The 21,498-nt window shown below is 34.9% G+C and overlaps 2 protein-coding genes across 11 annotated transcripts; both read left to right on the top strand.

The window, feature by feature from the left end:
- The first annotated feature begins 1,088 nt into the window (after positions 1–1,088).
- Positions 1,089–5,847, top strand: LOC132293948 (pentatricopeptide repeat-containing protein At2g33680). Of its 10 annotated transcripts, none has more exons than XM_059791635.1 (4): positions 1,089–3,971; positions 4,154–4,195; positions 5,204–5,242; positions 5,362–5,847. In XM_059791635.1, exon 1 carries the CDS (start codon positions 1,838–1,840, stop codon positions 3,968–3,970), a length of 2,133 nt encoding a protein of 710 aa, XP_059647618.1. In that variant the 5' UTR covers positions 1,089–1,837; the 3' UTR covers position 3,971; positions 4,154–4,195; positions 5,204–5,242; positions 5,362–5,847. The 10 variants fall into 10 exon arrangements, with proteins under 10 accessions (XP_059647618.1, XP_059647617.1, XP_059647611.1 ...); XM_059791634.1 differs by having other exon boundaries at positions 5,136–5,242; XM_059791633.1 differs by having other exon boundaries at positions 1,090–4,002.
- A 50-nt stretch (positions 5,848–5,897) lies between these two features.
- On the top strand, positions 5,898–17,368 carry LOC132293949 (uncharacterized). The gene is made up of 8 exons (XM_059791637.1): positions 5,898–5,993; positions 10,864–10,951; positions 12,097–12,182; positions 13,045–13,279; positions 13,366–13,572; positions 13,711–13,803; positions 13,893–13,991; positions 16,852–17,368. The coding sequence occupies exons 2-8, from the start codon at positions 10,871–10,873 to the stop codon at positions 17,032–17,034; spliced, it is 984 nt and encodes a 327-aa protein (XP_059647620.1). The 5' UTR covers positions 5,898–5,993; positions 10,864–10,870; the 3' UTR covers positions 17,035–17,368.
- The last annotated feature ends 4,130 nt before the right edge of the window (positions 17,369–21,498 follow it).

Here is a 21,498-nt window from a genome sequence, read left to right as displayed (position 1 = left end):
AATTTATCTCAAGCATTAACTTCGAAGACCAGCAGGTATAAGATAATGAGGTTGATTTTCACAGCCAGTTTATACTTCATTTGGCGTGAGAGGAATGCTAGGCTTCATTTCATATAGGCAGTCAGCAGAGATTGTTAAATGCATTGCTTGGGAGGTGTTAGATATATTGGGGATGTGCCTCCAAGATATTATTTAAAATTTTGGACATTTATTTTCAGGTGTTGAGTGTTAGCTTTGTTTTGAGGATTAGTCCTTTTGCTAGGGACGTTTTTTTTTTTTTTTTTTTTTTTTGGAGGGTATGCCCTTTCTTCTTCTCTATACCATATTGTTTATATATATAAAAATTTTCTCCGATTAGGAATAATTAAAAAAAATTAAATTGTACAAAAACCTACTTGATTGATACTTTTTGAAAATTGTTTTTTAGAAAACCAGTTAAAAAAATGTGTGTTTTCAGAAAATCGTATTTTATATAGTTCTCTAATTGTGAAAACTGAGTAGGGGTGACAATTCGTGTTCGTAGGTCATAATTGTGTCGTGTTGACCTAAAGATATTATACTTGATACGACCCATTTAATAATTGTGTCAGGAATCCTCAATATTAAGACACAAATTAGATATCATGAAAAGAGTAAATTATAAGACACAAATTAGATATCATGAAACCTAAATAGAAAAAAGTTGACACATATTATTAAACGAATATAAAGTATAAACGAATTAAACAGGTTGAACTTGTCAGCTCAAACACAACACAATTAATTAAACGAGTTAATAGTATCTATCCTTAAATCTTCAATCATCGCAACTTGGTCATCAATTATATATATATCTATAGAAGGGCGAATGTAGGGGTGGGCCCACCAATTTTTTTTTTTTTTTTTTTTACTATACTAATTTTAGCCCAGCCAATAAAATAAAATAAAAAAAAAATATATTAATAATATTAGCCCACCCAATCAAGCTCAAGTCAACTCAGCCACCATACTAAATAAAAGGCCAAGCCTAACAAGCCCAGGCAAAATTTATGGCGCCTCAAAATTTTTAGGCCCATGGATGATGGGCCACCAGAAATTTTTTATTTTAGGGCCAATCATTTCAGCCTCCCCAATCGCCTCCATCTCTATCTATTCTCGTTCTCGACTCTGAACTTTTCCCCCTCTCTCTGCAACTGCAAACTACAAAATCTACAAGAATCAGAAGTTAAAAACCCATATCGGCATATCGTTTCAGATTGTTCAAAAAATCAAAACCCATATCTTTCAGTTTCAATCGCCCGCTGTTCCAGTTCGGGTTCGCCGTTCGCAAGCTTCAGCCGCTGGCCCGCTGTCTCTCAACTCTCAAGCTTCCCCCTCTCTCTCCCTCTGCAACTGCTAACTTGTATGTATGGGTTTTGTTTTAAATTTTTTTCTAAATCAACTAATCGAGGTCTGTAATTCTTGTTTTGCAAACTAAATCCTATTTGGTGAAATTTTTTATGATTTTTTATATATAATTTTTTTTTTTACAATATAAAGTAACAAAATTTGCATTGCATTTTGAGGTAATCACCGTAATCTACATTTTATTTCAGCAAAACAAATATATACATTTTTTATTTCTATAACTTCTGTTTCTGTTTTTTTTTTTTTTTTTTTTTTGTCGTCAATTATGTCTATAAGAAAATTTCAATCTGGGCATGAAAAAGGAAAAAAAAAAGAATCTGAATTGGAATAGAAATCTGCAGAGATTGAATCTGAAACAATTTTTTATCAACATGCCAAGCTTTTTGAAGATGGAAATCTTTTCAGAACTTAAAAAAACAAATGTATTAGGACTTCAGAGTTAACAGAGCTGATGACTTATCCCTGTCACTCTCTCTCCCACTCTTTCTTCACCCTTCTTCAGCAATACACCCAACAGAGAAACCTTCAAAAAGGCCGAGCTTTACATGCGCACATAATCAAAATCCTCTCATCTTCCTGCGTATACACAGCGAACAGTCTCGTCAACTTCTACGCCAAGTGCGAACGCTTTGTCGAAGCCAAGCTTGTATTCGAAGAAATAGAGGACAAAGACGTGGTCTCATGGAATTGTCTCATCAATGCCTACTCTCAACAGGGTCTCAGAGGTTCGTCCTTCGTCATGCAGCTCTTCCAGCGAATGAGGGCAGAGAATTCCTTCCCAAATGCCCACACTTTTGCCGGCATTTTCACCGCCGCAGCCACTTTGTCGCAGGCCTTTGGTGGACAGCAAGCTCACTCGCTCGCCATTAAAACGGCGAGTTGCTCCGACGTCTTCGTGGGCAGCTCTCTGTTGAATATGTATTGCAAATGCAGCCTTTTGGGCGATGCTCGCAAGGTGTTTGATAGAATGCCGCAGAGAAACTCGGTTTCTTGGGCCACAATGATTTCTGGGTATGGGACGCATCGGCTTGCTGGCGAAGCTATGGAGCTTTTCAAGTTGATGATGCATCAAGGAGAGGAGGGTTTGAATGAGTTTGTGTTTACTAGTGTTCTTAGTGCCTTTGCGTTTCCCAAGTCCATTAAAAATGGTAAGCAAATTCATTGTATGGCGCTTAAAAATGGATTGTTGTCAATTTTATCTGTTGGAAATGCTATTGTCACTATGTATGCAAAGTGCGGGAGCCTAGAAGATGCGCTTTGCACATTTGAGTTGTTAAGCAATAAGGATTCTATTACATGGTCTGCAATGATCACTGGCTATGCACAATGTGGAGAATGTGAAAAGGCCTTGAAGCTGTTCTCAAACACGCATTTTACTGGGATGAGGCCGAGTGAGTTCACCCTTGTTGGGGTCCTTAATGCTTGTAGTGATATTGGTGCTGCTGTAGAAGGAAAACAGGTGCATGGTTATTTAATAAAGTCGGGTTTCGAATATCAATTATATATAATGACAGCTCTGGTTGACATGTATGCTAAATGTGGTGGCATAGCTGATGCTCGGAAGGGATTTGATTATTTGCGAGAACCTGATATCGTTTTATGGAGTTCTATGATTGGAGGGTATGTACAAAACGGGGAAAATGAAGATGCTTTGAGTTTGTATTGTAAAATGCAAATGGAGGGTATCTTGCCCAATGAGCTAACTCTGGCCAGTGTCCTAAAAGCATGTTCGACCCTTGCTGCTTTGGAGCATGGAAAGCAAATCCATGCCTGTACCATTAAGCATGGATTTGGTCTTGATGTGCCAATCGGAAGTGCTCTGTTGACTATGTATGCGAAGTGTGGGAGCCTCGAAGATGGCAATCTAATCTTTAGGAGGATGCCTGCGAGGGATGTTGTGTCATGGAATTCAATGATATCCGGCCTCTCTCAAAATGGATGTGGTAGAGAAGCCCTTGAACTTTTTGAGGAGATGCGATTGGAGGGAACAAAGCCAGACTATGTTACTTTTGTGAACATTCTTGTTGCTTGTAGCCACATGGGTTTGGTAGAGAGAGGTTGGGTCTATTTTAAAATGATGTCTGCTGAGTTTGGTATAGTCCCAAGAGTGGAGCACTATGCTTGCATGGTTGATATCCTAAGCCGTGCTGGGGAGCTTAATGAAGCTAAAGAGTTTATTGAAGCAGCAACTATTGAGCATGACACATGTTTGTGGCGAATTTTATTAAGTGCATGTCGGAATTATCGTCACTATGATCTGGGAGCCTATGCAGGAGAAAAGCTAATGGAGTTGGGCTCACAAGAATCATCTGCGTATGTCTTGTTATCGAGTATCTATACTGCGTTGGGCAGGAAGGAAGATGTAGAACGGGTCAGAAGGTTGATGAACCTTCGAGGGGTGAGTAAGGAGCCTGGGTGCAGCTGGATTGAGCTGAAGAGTCAGGTTCATGTTTTCGTTGTTGGGGACCAGATGCATCCACAAATTAAAGAAATACGTGAAAACATACAAAAATTATACAAATTAATGAAGGATGAAGGATACCAGCCTGCTTCTGATTCATTTTCTGTTGGTTCTCAAAGATGAGGTGATGAAGAAATTATAACAAGGAGCATGCAGTGAGTTAATAAAAAAATTATAGCAGTACTCTTATCTGATTGATATGCCTTCTATGTAGTTAAATCTTTGATGAGTAAATGTGCGCCTTCTGATTTTAGCAACATATAACTCCTAACTTCTATCCAATTTGTTTATTTTCTTGCATTGCAGCTGTTCATATTCTATTTGATCCTTAGAGGCCCAACAATGAAGGTGAGTCTTGTTATAATAACCCTACATTTGCTGTTTGGCCTGTTTCTCTTATCTCTTTGGTATCGATGGGATTTAAGGATGAAGGTTTCCAACCTATTTCTGATTCATTTAAGCAAGTTTCCTGAGTTTGATCATTGGAGGACTCAACAATTAAGGTGTGACATTTGTCATAATAACCTTATATATTCTGTTGCTCCTAAATTTTTGCATCTTATAGAATTTATGTCCAAGTAAAGTAGATATCCATTTCTGAAGTCTTACTTCACTGGATGCCAATATTTCAACTTGCATTCGTATGTCCATTACATGGAAATAAGATAGACCCGACTTTATGTATTTTCCTTTTGTTGCACTAAGTGGCTGATCTCAGGTTTGAACCTGCATTCTTATATTTGTCACTTGTCAGTATGAGTTCTTAGTACCATTGCCAATCTTAAGAATCAGCATATCATATTTCATTCTTCTTATACCCTCCGTTCTTCTTATACTTTCACTCATATGAACTTAATGATCTCAATCACTCAATGAAGTTGTGATTCTTGTACAAAATTCATTAGGGCATGGAACATATTGCTTATTGGTTTGCCTGTATATAGAATTTTACTGGTTCTTAGTACCATTGCCAATCTTAAGTATCAGCTGATCATATTTCATTCTTCTTATACTTTTTACTCGCATGAACTTGATGATCTCAATTACTCAACAAAGTTAGATTCTTATACAAAATGCACTAGGGCATCGAACATATTGCTTATTGGCTTGCCTGTATATAGAATTCCACTTGCATCTGTATGGTATCTTAAGATTTCCCCTCAAAACTCATTTTTCCTGAGTGTTTTGGTTGTATCTTAAGATTGCCTGTTTGTGGAAACCATATGCTTTCTGAAAGTGTTAGTGTTTTTCTACACTAATAATGTGCTCCATTGGCTACTTACTTTAGGTTGAATAGAATTATGCTAACGCAACAAAAACATTTAGCAGGCTTGAATTATTACAGCAATTGTGCAGGTACTTCAGAGCTCTAAGTAAAAGGTTTATGCTCTACATGTAAGTTTGGTTACAGAAAATGTTAATGATTGCTCAAAAAAATCGATCAACATTTATACATATAACTATTGATTTCCCCTGCCACCTCAAGTAATTTTTTCCTTCTTCCTTTTGTGCAGGATTGGCTTTTGGCTATGAAGGTGCTGTCACTACAACAGAATGCAGCTGTTGGGACGCCACCCTTTTCCAACGCCCAGATATTAGTTGGAAAAACCCCTCTTTTAGTGACTCCAATTTGTAGGCGTCGGAAATAAGGGGGGTCAATTCCGTCGCCCACTGGTGGGGGTCGGAAATACATCTTTCCCTCCCTTTTTTTCACCTCTCCGCCTTTCTTTTTTGGGCAGAAACGATAGCGTTTAGGTTGAATTGATTTTTTATGATGCTAAGGGGCGTTGCAAAAATCTAAACGACAGCATTTGGGTTAAATTGGTTATATTATTATTTTTATTATTTAATTTTTTTCCAGACAGCGTTTGGGTTAAATTGGGTTAAACGACAGCGTTTGTCCACTGTCTTGTTGGGGTCGCCAAAGACATTTCCCCAAATTAAACATACTCCAGTAGAGCTCACGTTTTGTTCATCAACGGTCAAGCATTTCATCGTTTGCCAAAGCATTTCAATCGTCGATCAAGCATTTCATCAACGATCATTTGCATTCTGTTCATCAAGCACCTCGTCCTCGATCATTTGCTTTATTTTCATCCAGCACTTCATCATTTGCAATCTATCAGCTGAATTTAGTTTCAAAACGGTGAGTTTCGTCAAGCAGTTCACCGCTCTCTGTTCAATTATAATTGATTTACTTTGAATCTGATCAATTTATAATGATTAATGTGTGTGTTGGTGAATTTATTAGAAGAGTTTGTGAATTTTTTTGCTTCAATTTTGGCCTTCAAGGCTTTTGGATGTAAAATTAATGTTTTGCTCAAATCAGAGTTTGTAAAATCAGAGTTTGTCTTTTGGATGGTTTCTTCGCTGCATCATATTATTGATTTCTACCTGTTCATTGTATTATTGCTGCATCGTTAAGCTACTCACTGGGGTGATTTCTACCTGTTCATCGGGTAAATAAAAATAAAGTAATATATTATTCCCATTCTTATTATTTTCTAACAAATAACTTGTAAATCTAAAGGTATTATTGATTTTAGTAGGTGATTTGAATTCTGGCTTAAATTCAAATCCAATACCAGTAAAGTATGTTGTCATACCAAAATTTGAGGATCTGTTCTTTCTTTTTCCCCAAACAATTGTTGCCTTTCCTACGAACCTGATTTCTTTTTTTCTTTTGTTCTCGTATGAAGTTTTTTACTTTATTCATTGCTGCCAAGTGATATTCATGTTGTCTAAGGGCTTTCTCGTTTACTTGCATTTGCTAAACTGTTTCTTTTGAACTAAAACAACTCATTGTAGAGGGAGAATATGGATTAGTTGGATTTAACTTTGTTGTAGTCAGAAGTTTTTCTATTCAATTCAGCATTCAATTGTTGGGGAAAAAATTAAAATCCAATAGCAGCAAAGTATATTGTCATACCAAAATTTTAGAAAATGATTTTGCATTTGTCGATCTAATTGCATGATATGTTCATCTGTTGGGAAGGCAAAAAAATTCCAGAAAATGATTTTGCATTTGTCGGTCTAATTGCATGATATTTTCATCTAGTCCTTGCATCATGGTAAGCGTATTTAAAACAGTCTTGCTATATTTGGGAGCACCAAGTGGGAATTTAGAATTGGAAGAAATTTATTTCAAACTTCAATTTGGAATTGGAGAAAATTAAGTTCAAACTTAAAACTAAAATGTCCTCCAATTCCAAATTCAAGTCTCCGATTCAGTGCTACTAAATACAATATCAATATAAATATGATGAATTCAAGAAGCTCACAAGTACTATGCAAGAATCAAGTTGATATATCTTTTTTCTTTCCAATTCCTGGGATGCCACTTTTTCTGATGTCTCAAAATTTTGCTTAAGATTAAGGTAAGTTAAGACAATTTGAAGGTAAGTTAAGGAAATTTGTTTGTTGTTTTATGGCTTGATTAATTAATATATTGTTCTATGTGTATTTAAATGGATAAGAGTTGGATGCAAATTCCAACTAGGGTTCATCCACTGTATTTGCAAGGAATAGAAGATTTCATTCAGTTTGCGAGTGGTCATGTGGATGGTTTAAATAGAGCACATTGTCCCTGGCGTAGTTATAAAAATAAGCTAGTAAGGCAACTAAAAGAAGTGGAGGATCATTTTTACAAGTATGGAATGTACAAACAATACACGACTTGGATATATCATGGAAATAGTGTTCAGAACTCAAATAATGATCCAGTCGAGCTTGGTGTTAATGATATAGAAGACCAAAGTGGAAATGCTGACGAGGTGCATGAATACTTGGAAGACATACGGATTGGAGAATACATGAATATTGAACAAGAAGATTTTCAACATAATAGCAGTCTACTTAATATCCCTGAGGGTGAGGGGGAAGGGGGTGCAGATAGGTTTGCGAGATTGTTGTAAGATGCACAATGTGAGGCGTATCCAGGTTGTCAAAAATTCATAAAGTTGTCTTGTATTCTTAGGTTACTCCATCTAAAAGTTATTAATCGATGGACTAACAAGTCACTCACTGTGTTACTTGAGTTTCTTAGAGAGTTGTTGCCAGAAGATGAGATATTGCCAAAATCCCATTACGAGCTTAAAAGAATATTGCGTGATTTGGGACTTGGTTATGAGACGATTCATGCCTGTAAATATGATTGTGTACTCTTTTGGAAGGAATATGAGCATAATGATGAGTGTCTTAAATGTGGTGCACCTCGGTATAAATTCCATGAAGGCAAAAGGAAAAAAGATCCTCGGAAGGTTCTTCGACATTTTCCCTTGAAACCAAGGTTTCAGAGATTGCATATGTCAAGAAAGACTGCAAAAGATATGAGGTGGCATAAGGAAAAGCGTGTCAAGGAGACGAATGTTTTGAAACATCCGGCAGATTCTAGAGCTTGGGAGGAATTTGATAATCAACATGGTTGGTTTGCAAAAGACCCTCGAAACATTCGATTAGGGCAAGGAGCTAATGGATTTAATCCATTTGATAACATGAACAATGCATATAGCATGTGGCCTGTCTTTATTGTAGCATACAATGTGACACCTTGGAAATTGATGAGGGATCCATATGTGTTCATGCTATTGCTTATTCCCGGTCCAAAATCACCTGGAAAGGACATTAACATGTATTTAAGACCGTTGATTGACGAGTTAAAAGAATTGTGGGTGGATGGCATCTCAACTTATGATGCATGTACCAGAAAAAAATTTAAATTGCATACGGCATGTCTATGGACTTTAAGGCTACGTTTGGTGTGCAGGAATGGAATGAAATGCAACTTGGAATGGAATGGAATGGAATGAGAATACTCGTTCCATTGTTTGGTGTGACACGGTGAATCGTTATGGAATTGAATGATTATTACCATTCTATTGTTTGGTTGACCATCATTAAATCTGGAATGGAATGATTTTTTTCAAAAATACCCTTTTCATTGGTTTACATAATTTTTTAATAAAATCAATCTAATTAATATTCTGACGATGAATTATGGAATGATATAAGATGCCATTGAAAAAAATAAAGAAAAACCTTAAAATAAAATAAAATATTATTTTTGACTCCAGATGATTGTTAATTTTTATTTTATGTTATCATTTCTCCATATATAAAAGTTCGAAGAGAGAAAGATGGAGAAATCACACAAACGTTTCATCACAAAGACACTAAAAAAAAAAGAAAAAAAAAAAGAAAAAAGTGATATACTTAGAACATAAAGAGATTAATACCTGCAATTTCATTGAAGGTCCTGCAATTTTTTGTCAATGGCAGCCCTGGGTATATTCAGAAGAGAGGACAGGTGAAAGACCTTTACTAAGTCTAATAAAGAAGCTCGATAAATGTGAAAGATTTTTTTGTCTATGCGAAATTTTTTTACCTTATTGGAATGTGATGAAGGGCTTATTGGGAATATTACAAAAATATTTAATCTTACTATAGAATGGAATGGCCATTCCATAGGTTTAGTAATGGAATGAATTTTCATTCCCTGTAATGAATTTTCATTCAAATGGAATGGAATGTCCATTCCATTCCTGCACACCAAACAATTGAATTGTTGGAATGGGCATTCCATTCCATTCCTGCACACCAAACGCAGCATAAATGAGCTTTGGCGAATTTGTCCGGTTGGTGTACGAAGGGGTATATAGCATGTCCAAGGTGCATCGACGACACATAATCAGTGTGGTTGAAAAATTGTAAAAAGATTAGTTACCATGGTCATCGACGCTGGTTGGATTTGGATCATGATTGGCGGAATCGTTCGAAGCAATTTGGTGGTTATAAGGAGCACAGGTTTCCACCTAAGGAGTTGTCTGGGGATGAGATTCTAGAAAAATTAGAACAATTAGATCATATAAGGGATGTCAATTTCGGGAAGGTACCAAATATTAAAAAGAGGAAACGTACTACAATTGAGCTTAATTGGACAAAAACGAGCGATTTTTTTTAATTACCCTATTAGAGATTGCTCAAGTTGTGACACAACCTTGATATCATGCACATCGAGAAAAATTTCTGTGACAATGTGTTGGGGACATTGATGAATATTGAAGGGAAAACAAAAGATAGTTTGAAAGCTTGTCTAGATTTTACAAGAGATGGGAATAAGAAAAGAATTGCATCTTATCTTTACTCTTGCAAAATATGTGATGCCACCTGAACGTTACACACTGTCAACAGAAGAAAAAAAAAAGTTTTGTGAATGGTTGAAGACGATTAAATTTCCAGATGGATATGCATCTAACATATTTCAGTGTTTTAATGTTGCTGAATACAAAATATACGGGATGAAAAGTCATGACTCGCATGTTCTTCTGCAGCGACTCTTACCAATCGGCATTCGTGGTTGCGTAGATCATGATATTTGTAATGCATTGGCTTAACTTGGCCTTTTCTTTAAAGAGTTGTGTTGTAGGACTTTAAAGGTTGAAGTGTTAGAAGCTCTGGAGAGGGATATTGCTCTTATACTTTGCAAGTTAGAGATGATCTTTCCCCCCTAGCATTTTTTGATATCATGGTTCATCTTGCTGTGCATTTGCCCCGGGAGGCGCTCATAGCTAGTCTTGTACAATATCGATGGATGTACCCTATTGAAAGGTTTTTGTGCACTCTTAAGTCATACATGCGCAACAAAGCACGCCCGGAGGGTTCAATTGCCGAAGCTTACGTGGATAATGAATGCATAACTTTTCGTTCTTTGTATCTCAGTGGAGTTGAGACACGGTTCAACCGTGAGGAATGAAATTATGAGGGAGATCAAACTGTGCAAGGAGCTTCCTTGTATGTATTTAGACTAGTCCTTCGTCCATTAGGTTCCTCAAGTTATGACACATTGGATTTGATGGACATTGATAAAGCTCGTTTGTATGTTTTGAACAACTGCGATGAAATCCAGCCATTATTGAAGTTAGTTAATTTTATTTGAATTTTCGTTTTCAATAATTTTACATCTTCATATATTGTTTATAATCACTTGCATGTAACATTTACAATATATATGGACGTAGAGAATATATGGAACTTTTACCACGACCAGCACAATCTATGGTAGAACGAAGGCATGCACTGAAATTTCCAATTTGGTTTGAACAACGTGTAAGTGTTTATTGCTTTTCTCTATTGTTTCTAATTATATAATTTATTGTATTTGGTAGTAATTATTTGTTAATATATATTGTGTTTATAGATCAAGCAAATGAGACATCTAAAGGACTTGTCAATAAATGATGATACTTTTTCATTGGCATGTGGACCTGAACGACGAGTCAAACGATACACTGGTTGTATTGTAAATGGATCAAGATTTCACACAAAGGATAGGGAGCAAAATCGAAAAACTCAAAATAGTGGTGTATCTGTTAAATGTGAAGGCGTTGAATAGAATGGTGTTTTAATAGATGTAATTGAGTTGAAATACATTCAGGGTAGAAAGGTTTTCATTTTCAAGTGTGATTGGAGGGATGTTACTACAAAGCTGGGTATACACAAAGATCCCCACTTCACTAGTGTTAATGTATCATGTAGATCGTACGAGGATCAGCCATTTGTTCTACCTCAACAAGTCCAACAAGTCTTTTATGTGAAGGACACCAAATTATGGGGTTCGTGGGAGGTGGTTCAGAAAATAACTTGTAGAAGATATTTGATGTTTCAGTGGTTGAAGATGGAAAGGTAGAGGAAGATGAAAGTAACGCTGAGAATGATGCATATCAAGAGTCCGAGACTTGCATTGTTGATGGGGTTGTACAAGATTGTCCAAATATAGATCAATTGTCGTTGAATAGGGATGACATCCCCAGTGATCAGATTGATGTAGAAGTTGTTCACAAGTGTAGGCAAGACACCCATGTGGTTGAAGATGATATTGACAATGAAGATGTAGAATTATTTGATTCCACCACTGATGTGGAAGATACTTTACTACTGATGATGATATTGACGAGAGTGATTGGGAAGAGGGATAGTTTTTCAATATCCACGACTGTTTTTTTTCTGTCTACAATTTTGTCCCAAATGCTTCTCTCTTTCTATAATCTGTCTAAAAAAAAAAAAAATTAGTTAGTCTGTGATTGAATTGCATTCTACAATTTTGTCCCAAATGTTTGGAAGTGGAAATTTCTTTAATGATTTTCTAAAGCCTTTATTCTTGCCCTGTCCACATTGTCCCTTTCTTTATTTTGTTTTTTTTGCTGTTTTACATTTAATTGTGTTGAAGTATTAGCTTTGCTGATGAAAATCAGGTGATAGAATGGTTTGAATTAGATGAAGAGTTGTGGAGCATGGATGAGTTCAGTTCTTTTTTGCATTTAACTGATCAGTATGTGAGGTATGTGTTTGTTAAACTGCAGCATCATTAGAGTACTGTACTGTATTTTCAGCTTTTCGCATGAGAACTTAGTTTACCAAATGTAAATTTCGCGTTCAGAAATGTTTTTAGTTTGTATGATGTACCTAACTTTTGTTAATTATGCAATCTTGGACATGATTTAAAGGCTGCATTTGTTTTTTGCTTTTATAGTGTAACCGTGTGCATTTAGCAACAGCTAAGATGGGTTCGGTTCGGTTCACTTTTGACAAGTATACTCTATATATGTGCCAGATTAATACTTGCTTTTGTAGGAAATCAGTATGTTATGATCTCAACTATCACAATCCAAGTAAATGGCTAGGATTAAATGTGCTGCTAGAAAATATTAATACTGAGGGAGTTCAAAGAGATATGCGGCACTGGCATCCTTAAAATAATTAACAAGATGAATCCCATTGTATCAGAAAGTATAATTCTGGTAAAATTTGTGCTCACAACTAATAGTGGAGCAATTACAATATGCGGCACTGTTTAGTTGCAGTTTATGTATGTTGAGGAGAAATGAATCTATATCATCTTACATGAACCAATGGTGACAATTGTATAATATACTTTACATAAATGATTTGCACGATGTGAAGCTTAAAATGATTGAAAATGTTATTGCAATTATGGCTTCAATCAGTGGTTCATCAAGTATCATTATTTTTTGAAATTAAATATTATTTTACCTGTTCCATCAATTTTCTTTCTAAAAACTGCTTTGCACTTGTTGGTGTTGGCATAGCTAGATTGTTTCAAGAATTTTCAACAAGAAGATATTAGATTTGCTTCCTTTTTATTGACTGTTGTAATGCTAATAACGTGCAGCTTCGACCAGGGTGAAACGACATGGAATTGCAAAAAATGAAAAGAAGTTGCGACTTAAAGATTTTTATGGAGGACCTATTCCTGTTGAAATCAAACCAGAATACATGAAGGTCACCGGGGATAATGCAGGGGTATTTACAGCTGAACTCAGCATTATAGTTCGTGGGAGTGGAAAACTCTTAATTTATGAATCGTGGCCTGATGTTCCAGAAATTGATAAACAAATTATGTATAATGAAATAAAGGTGAAGTGTAAGTGATATAGTTATTTACTTGTGACTTCTTTACTTTCTAAATTGAAGTTGGTTTTCTAAAGTTAGATGTATTATAGGAAGATTTTCAAGTTGATTTCAACGATCCACGCCACAAAGAAGTTGTGGATTTGCAACTTCATACCCGACTCAAGGATTACCAACACGAGGTAAAAAGTTATTGGAATTTGTTTGACCCTGATGAAGCACCTCGAAATCCATATAAAAGTGTTCGGTCTGAAGTTTGGTCAGTATTGTGCAATTGTTTCATGTCTGAAAAGCATAAGGTAATCTCACCTTCCACTTCAGATAAATGATTTTGAAGATTTTGCTGTGATGTTGAGCAATCTGTTAGTTTCAGTAATAGGCTGATTATACTTTCTTTATCAACATGATTAACCATAAAGTTTCCACGATTTGTGTAGGAAATTAGTGAGCAAAATCAACGGAACCGGGCTGCACTACAAGTTCACCATTGTGGCGGAAGCAAGTCCTTCGTGCGGTATATTGAGGAGAAGGTAATAGTTATTGAACCAAATATTCTTTTTAAACATTTGTTTTTATATGTTTCTACAATTGACATATAATAAATCCTTGAACTTTACAGAAAATGTCTCAGAATGGAACTCAACTTCGTTTGGTTGATGTTTATGACGAAACGCATCACAATCCGGAAAAGGGTTGGACATGTGAGAAAGAATTGCATGTAAGAAATGTGTTTTAATTGCAATCTGAAATTTCTTAGTTATTATGCTTTTGCAGGGGGAGCTTAGTCATTTACACAATTTTGATTTTAGAATCAAATCTGATTCATATATTCCATCATCCAAATTTGGTCCTAATTGATTTAGATATGGTGTACCTTAGTTTTTTTTTTTGATAAGTAATAATAAATTAAAAATATAGTGTAACTTAGTTAAAAGAAATAGAGATATGGAATGAGCTCCACTTAGGCCAAGTATAGGACACTCCATTAGTGGCATCAAAAAACTATTTACTGCTTTCTGTGGTAGGTTGCAATCTTTAGTACTGTGATATATAGTATGGTATATGGATATTTTTAGAGGTTTTTCAATGTGTTTTTCAATAATAAATTGTCGTGATTTGTATTTATTTCAATGATATAGTATTACATAACAGGCCATAATTAGAAGGCACATTCACAACCCTTTCAGCACATGCATGACATGCACTAACCATTTATGCTTGCCTACAACATGTACCTTGTGACAAACATGCTATGCTCATGCCTCCACATGCATCTTTGTGTCCTTTGACTTGCTGTGTAGTGTTTGTGGCCGTAATATACTCACATGTATACTAATATTGTCAGATCTTTTTTAGTCGTCTGTAGATAATAAGTGAGCCATAAATGAAAGTATAAGCTAGAAAGCTAGGACACCGGCAAGTAACAAAGGTAGGATTATTCTAATGCTAATTTTGAGTTGTTGATGTCCAAAAACTTGCAATCCAAGTCCAACATGTAATCTTGAACACCACAGAATTGACAAGAATACAGGGGGAAGAGGGAAGAAATAGTACTAATAACTGAAAAAAAAAATGGTAAAAAAATTCAGATTATTGGTAGTTCATTAAACAAACAAGCTATGAATCTAAATCCCAAGAATGATCAATGCTTTATCTGTAAATTCCATGACATTAATGTTGCATTTGGTATGATCCCGAGTTTTGATGGGAGCATTGGCTTGGGGGAATAAAAAAGAAAGAAGTAAAGGGCATTTTTGATTCACAAATTTCTAATAATAAAACAGTAAATGATTTGGATATTTGAAAATATGCTTAACATTCCTTTGTCTCCGTTTACTGTTTGACATGTTATTTTATTCTGAAACTTTTTGTGCTTGTTCCACATTTATTGGAGACAAACTCTGAAGACGTGTTTAGCAGAGTTTTGAACTCCAGAATTGTCTCTCCATGTGGTAAGTTTTGAACTCCAGAATTGGAATATACTGAATATAATTGTTTCATAAAGTATGCCATTTTGGTCTTCAGAAATGCAAAACAAAAAAAATGAAGAAGTTATCAAGTGCACGAAATTATTTTAACACCAGCAAAGAATTTGTATTTGGAATTCAGAAAAATGGATGTTTTCATGTACTACACAGAGGAGGTCATTTCTAAATTCTACATGGACATGACACCTCCAGATGAAATCATGAAACCAAAAAAATCCTTACATTCTTAAGTAGTAGTAATAATTTCTTTTTGGTATTTGGGCAGGTTGTGGAAGCTTTTAGTCCACATATATATAAATATTTAAATCAAAACAGGCAGATTATTACCTGTTTTTTCCTCTATCCCTGCAGATTCTTTAACTGGTTTGAGGTAAGTCATGATGATGATGATATCTGATTCTTCACTTCACTCATAAAACTTCTATGCACATCAAATCTGGAATTTGACAAACCACACAATTGTGATGGTTGGTGAAACCATGGTGGTTTTTCTTTCTATCTGATGGGTTGATGGAGGGTCATTATAGTTTTGGGGTGTGAATTGTGATGGTTGTTGATATTGGTCAGTAGAAATAGCTTTACCAATTCTATATGTGGAGTGGGTAATTCAGATTTGAGATTTTAGGAGGAGGATGATTTTCAAATGTTTGGATTGAATTGAGAGCTGTTTTATTGGAATTGAGGTCTTCGAATTTTGGAGATTGAATATGAGATGTTCTGAACCACTTCAACAGTTAACTGGAATTGAGTGGCGATTGATTATAGTATGAATTTCTCTTCCTCTTTCCTCCTCTTTCACTTTTATGAATTGGTAAAGCTATTTCTATTATATCTGAAAAGAAAAATTGTATTATGAATTGATTTTTGGCGTATAAATGTGAACAACAGGAGGAACCTCTGTGCTATAGAATTGGGGAAATTGTGTAGCTTTTGGTGGATGTTTTATGTGGTTTGGTAAAATGATAGTTTGCACTGAAACTCTAGATTCAGTGAGGAATTCAAGGTCTAATAATTTGAAGTGTCCTTAAAAATGAAAGAAATTGGAAGCATCATGGCTCTTCTTGAGAACTTAAATGTAACAAATTTTCTGATGGAAGTAAGGGATGTGATCTGGAGAATTAGATTGCAGTGTGTATTTTAATTAAAATATTTTTAGGTCCCTGTAAGTAAATTCAGTCTTTTCTCTTTCTTCTTTTCAGTGGGGTTTGCAGTTCAATTGCTATGTCAGTGGTTGTGTTGTTTGTCTGAGTAGCAAATGGAGATGAATAACTGACCATGGATCATTTGACAAACAAAAGGAGGATAGTAAGTTTTTTTATGTATAAGATGATTGCAATTTAGTCAATCACCGTTGTCTTCTTCATTGTTTGATGGTGCTATTCTTCGAATGTTTCTGTTAATCTTTGGTTTGGGATGCGTAGGGTGATAACATTGTAAATGTTTCTGTATTTTTAGTGTTCCCTGAAAACTGTTAATTGAGTTGAAGAGTTGATTCCTGTTATCATTGTATTGATTACTTGCATAGCTACAAATCTAAACTTTCTTAGTTTAATTGCAATCTGAAATTTCCTAGCTATTATGCTTTTGCAGGGGGAACTGGTTGCAACAGTACAGGCTTTAGATCCTACAGATGGAGATAGACTTGAAAAGGAAAAGCAAGCCTTTGTCAAAGTTCTTGGGAAGAAGCCCAAATATATCCGTGGCTTGGGGTATGGAGTGAAACCCCCACCAGCCCGTCCTAATGCGGAGCTAGAGAATGAAAGAAGGCTTTAGGATTTCAGCTGAAAAGAAATATGATGATGCTACTAAAGTAATCAAGGATATGGAGACCAATATGGAGCAAAGATTAGAAGCTAAGATCAGCATGATCCTAAAAGGGCTGCTCTCTCAAAGCAATGTTCCACCACCAAGCTCTCCATAGGAAACAGTTGACTGATGTCTTTTGTACTTGTTTGTAATTTTGTTGAACTTGTGTTCCCTAAGCCTTGTTTTTTCAGGACTAGTGCTTGGCTTATGAGTTGTATAAATTTGCTTCAACTTTAACCATGCTTCAACTTTATTTGTAAACGTGATCTTTAATTTTGCTATTTAAAATATCTTTTGCATATATATTAAAAAATATATAATATATAAAATCTAAAAAATTTGTACTGTATTGTAGGTACTACAAATTTTTTAGGTTTTATATTTTTATAAAATAAATTTTATACCTTTTGTGACCCCAAAGAGGGGTCGTAATAAGTTGCTTTGAGTCACAATAGGCCACATATTTTCAATAGGAATATGGTGTTGGAACTTAGTAGGCTTTGCCCCCGGGGGCTTGGATGGGTTGGTAAGGATTGGAGTTGCCACACCCGATGCCATTGATCGATCCTTGCCGCCTTCCTTATCAGTCTCGCCTAACCTGGTGCTGTAGCTGTGGGGCTGGCTGCTGTATCTCCAGTTTGGTGTTATGGGGGTGGGTCCAAAGGGCCTGCCTAAGGGAGTTCTGGGTTATAAAAAATAAAAAACTTAGTAGGCTTTTGCAACCTCATTATGGGGGTCAGAAATAATAGGCTATTTTCGACGCCCTATGGTGTTGTAAATACAATTATATTAGCAATGCTAATCCGGCATCAGTAATAAGGTTATTTTCAATCTCCAAAAGGGTCGGAAATAAATATGCCTCTTTTTTGGATCAAGATGGGGTCGCTAATATGCTTTTCCGACACTATTTTGAGTTTTTACAATGCCTTTTGGCGTTAGAAATAGCCCCATTTGTTATAGTGTGCCTTCTTCCGTGGATTTTGTGTTCTCTCGTTCAAGTACAAACCGTACAATACTTTTGGTCTTGCTCTAGTTTTTTAAAAGCCCAAAATCTAATATAGTTTTGATGTTTTGGATCTTATTTAATAAACCTCATGTATTAGCAGCTCAAGAAGACCTGGAACGAATAAGATGAGCTCTTCGTTCATTGTTAGGATGTTTTTACCATTGAATATTTTGTTTGACCACTAGTTAATGTTCTGTAACACGCTACAAGAACAATCAGATCTTTTTTCTTTTTCTTATAAAAAAAAATGTGACAATTATGCTAAACTTAGGTGCTTAAGGAGTATAGTTATTTTTCTTCCTTTTAATTTGTCTTGCAATTGATGGAGCAGCAAGCTAACTCAAGATTGACTTAGAATTTTTCATGCAGTTGAGTTTTGTGGTGGCATAGTTTCACTCTGTACCTTCCTATTGCTGTACTTCATTGACCCTCAAGAGTCAAGTCGATGCCCTGTTTGACACAAATCCAGTCAAATGATGCTTTCACACAATGTCTGTTCACACCATGTCCGAGTTCAAAAATCATCAAGATCTACTATCATATGGGTTCTTTTTAATGTCAACAGCAGTATACACTGGGCATATCCATCTCTAGGCATAGGGATGACAATTTGCTCCGCGGGGATGGGTAACCACCCCGCCTCATATATAGTGATTTTGGAAAATTGTTTAGCTTATTTGGGTAGGGATAATTTTTATTAATGAAAATTCGTGCGGGTTCGGGAGGGGAATGGGGGAGGTCACCCCACCCAGCCCCGTTTAGGCAGATAAATTACTAAATTATTCTTATTTTATTAGTATATATAGTTAGCTAGAAAACTTTAAGCCATTCACTTACTTTCTCAATCGTTCTAGTAAGCGGCAAAGCTTTATGAACTAGAAACGTTCGTACCTTTGAATTTTATGTTAAATTATTGATTACCCATTTTTTATGATTTTTTTCAATAGTTATATAATTGTATTTAAGGAAAAAAAATTAAAAAGGAGGAGAAATTTTGAAATTAAACGGGATGAGGCGGGTGCATGGGTAAAAAAGTTAAACGGGGCGGGAATATGGTACAAAGGTTTAACATTTATACGTGTGCACGTATGAAAATACAAGATATGGACCACATGTGTGAGCTCACTAATAAAAACAGATTTTACTTACTACCACCAACAAATTCCATTCAAAGCGTGGGACCATATGTGTGCGCGTACGAAGATACAAGATAAACAACAAAGCGGGGTTTTTATTTTTTATTTTTGCTTTTCGCAAATTACAGTCTGAAACATTTTGGCTTCACAAAAAATGTTCTCATGTTTAATGACATTGGTATGCTTCACGCACGCGGAATTAGTCATACATAAAATTATCAACATATACCTCTTCACGTGATTGGAGCATAATGCGTGTTGGGTGTAATAGTAATTAATAACATATGCAATTGCAAACTAAAATCATGTGTTCGAATAGCATCATTGATATGTGGAGGGCAGACTGTTGTATTAAAAGAATTGAAATTCGAATAGCATAGTTTATTTCAATTTGTTATGTATATATTGTCATGTGTTACCTCAAGTAAATACAGAATTCAAGAATCTTTGTATTTAAAAATTTCAAATTATTAAATAAGATTCATATAGAATTTTAAGGAAATTGTCTAATGGCAAGTTCTTTTCTTGTAGGTTGGAAGTTTGAATATCCGTAGAGCCACTTCTAAAGATTTTTCGGTGCATTTGGGACGAAAAAATTATATGTGTCATGAATTATGGAATACTGTAAAAGACACAATGTAAAATTTGAAAAATGTGAATCCTTATTTGAGTATAAAGTCAATCACTTTGTGGTCTGAACTCCAATCTCTTGCCTTGTACTCTATTACTACTTCCTTCCCCTTTTAATGGTCCATTTTTGATTTTATAACTTTTTAAGAGGACATGCAATTAATGCATTGTCCCCTTTTAAAATTACCAAATTGTCTTTTTTAATTTAAATATATATAGTTACAAAGTTTGAAATTTTTTAAAAATATAAAGGACAATGATGGAAATATAAAGAAAGATGCTTTGACTTTTTAAAGAGGATAACTAATTTGGGACATATAAAAAAAAAAAAATAAACAACTAATAAAGAACAGAGGAAATATTAATTTATTATACATGAAATAAATGATTCCACTTAAACGAGGTGTAGTCCACACTGGGCAGCCACCTTTTTTTCCTCCATTGACAGCCCATTCCCAATCAGGTCCTTTTCGATGGACGTCTAAATAATTTAGTGTTGATCACAGGATGCCCACTATTAATGACTATAACTCGTTACCTAAATGTGTTGACATTTAATGAAGTCTTTTTAACTTAAGGTCAGAAACAGAAATTTGATCCATCCAATTAATTTGTCTGTTAATTAGTCAATCAAGTTGGATGCATAAAAGTATTAAAAAAAAAGAAAAAGAGTTATTGTGAGAATATTTAAGACAAATTTGACGCAGATTTAAACGGATTTAAAGATTCCTTCTTCTTGATTCTTTTTATTTATTTATTAATTTAATTTATTTATATGTTTTTTTATTTTTGATTTTGTGGTTGGTGAGGAAAGATTGCTCTCTCTAGGAAAAAAACAAAAAAAGGCCTGACAATATTAATTATGTGGCACAAATTAGCTTTATCTATTATGCACCAATGCCCATGCAGATATATATATATATGATCGAGATCGATCATATGAGCCTCAGATGCCTTAATCACACTGATAGCTCCCATATCTTTCTCCAAACTTGTAGCTGTCTTCACACTGTGTGAACCAAAAATATTTGGATATGGATTATTAAGTAAATTTTAAAAATTGTATTAGTAAAACAAAAATGAGCACCATGCAAAAAATTAAAATCTTGAGCCCACTCAATTGTAACCATCAAAGCTAGCTGTATTTGAGTCTATTGTTTCCGATTTCCGGAAGTGACAAAATGAGAGTTGGTGGGGTCAACGTCCACCAGGGTTGCCCACAAATATAAAATTGACTGAAATAATATAAATAACAAGGGGTTGTTTCATGTTTGCGTGTTTGTGATAAATGTCATTTGTTTGGCATCTCTCCAAGTCATAAGCAACCCACACAATTTCTATTTTACATTTGAAAATCAATTTGTTTATTATTACTGTATTAAGATTTAAATGGTGACAATGTTAATATTAATGTTCTATTTGTTTCAATATAAAATATATTTTTTTATTCAGTATTTGGCAAAGATTTAAATTTAAGTTGAGATCGAGTTTACCAAACGTGTAAAATAAACTTACCTAAAATTGATGAGTAAATTATTTTTGTTATGTTTTAATATATTTTTTTTTCATAAATATTTTATAACAATTAAACACTAAAAAATAAAAATAAAAATATCTTTTGAAAAATATTTTACATCCAAACAATCAGGGTCTAGTTTA

Source organism: Cornus florida, unplaced genomic scaffold, assembly GCF_030987335.1.
Source record: "Cornus florida cultivar Cherokee Brave unplaced genomic scaffold, ASM3098733v1 CherokeeBrave_3.0.0_Hap2_Chr02, whole genome shotgun sequence".
Classification (NCBI taxonomy): Eukaryota; Viridiplantae; Streptophyta; class Magnoliopsida; order Cornales; family Cornaceae; genus Cornus; species Cornus florida.
The sequence above is the reverse complement of the archived record's forward strand: the minus strand, read 5'-3'. Positions and strand labels throughout refer to the sequence as shown.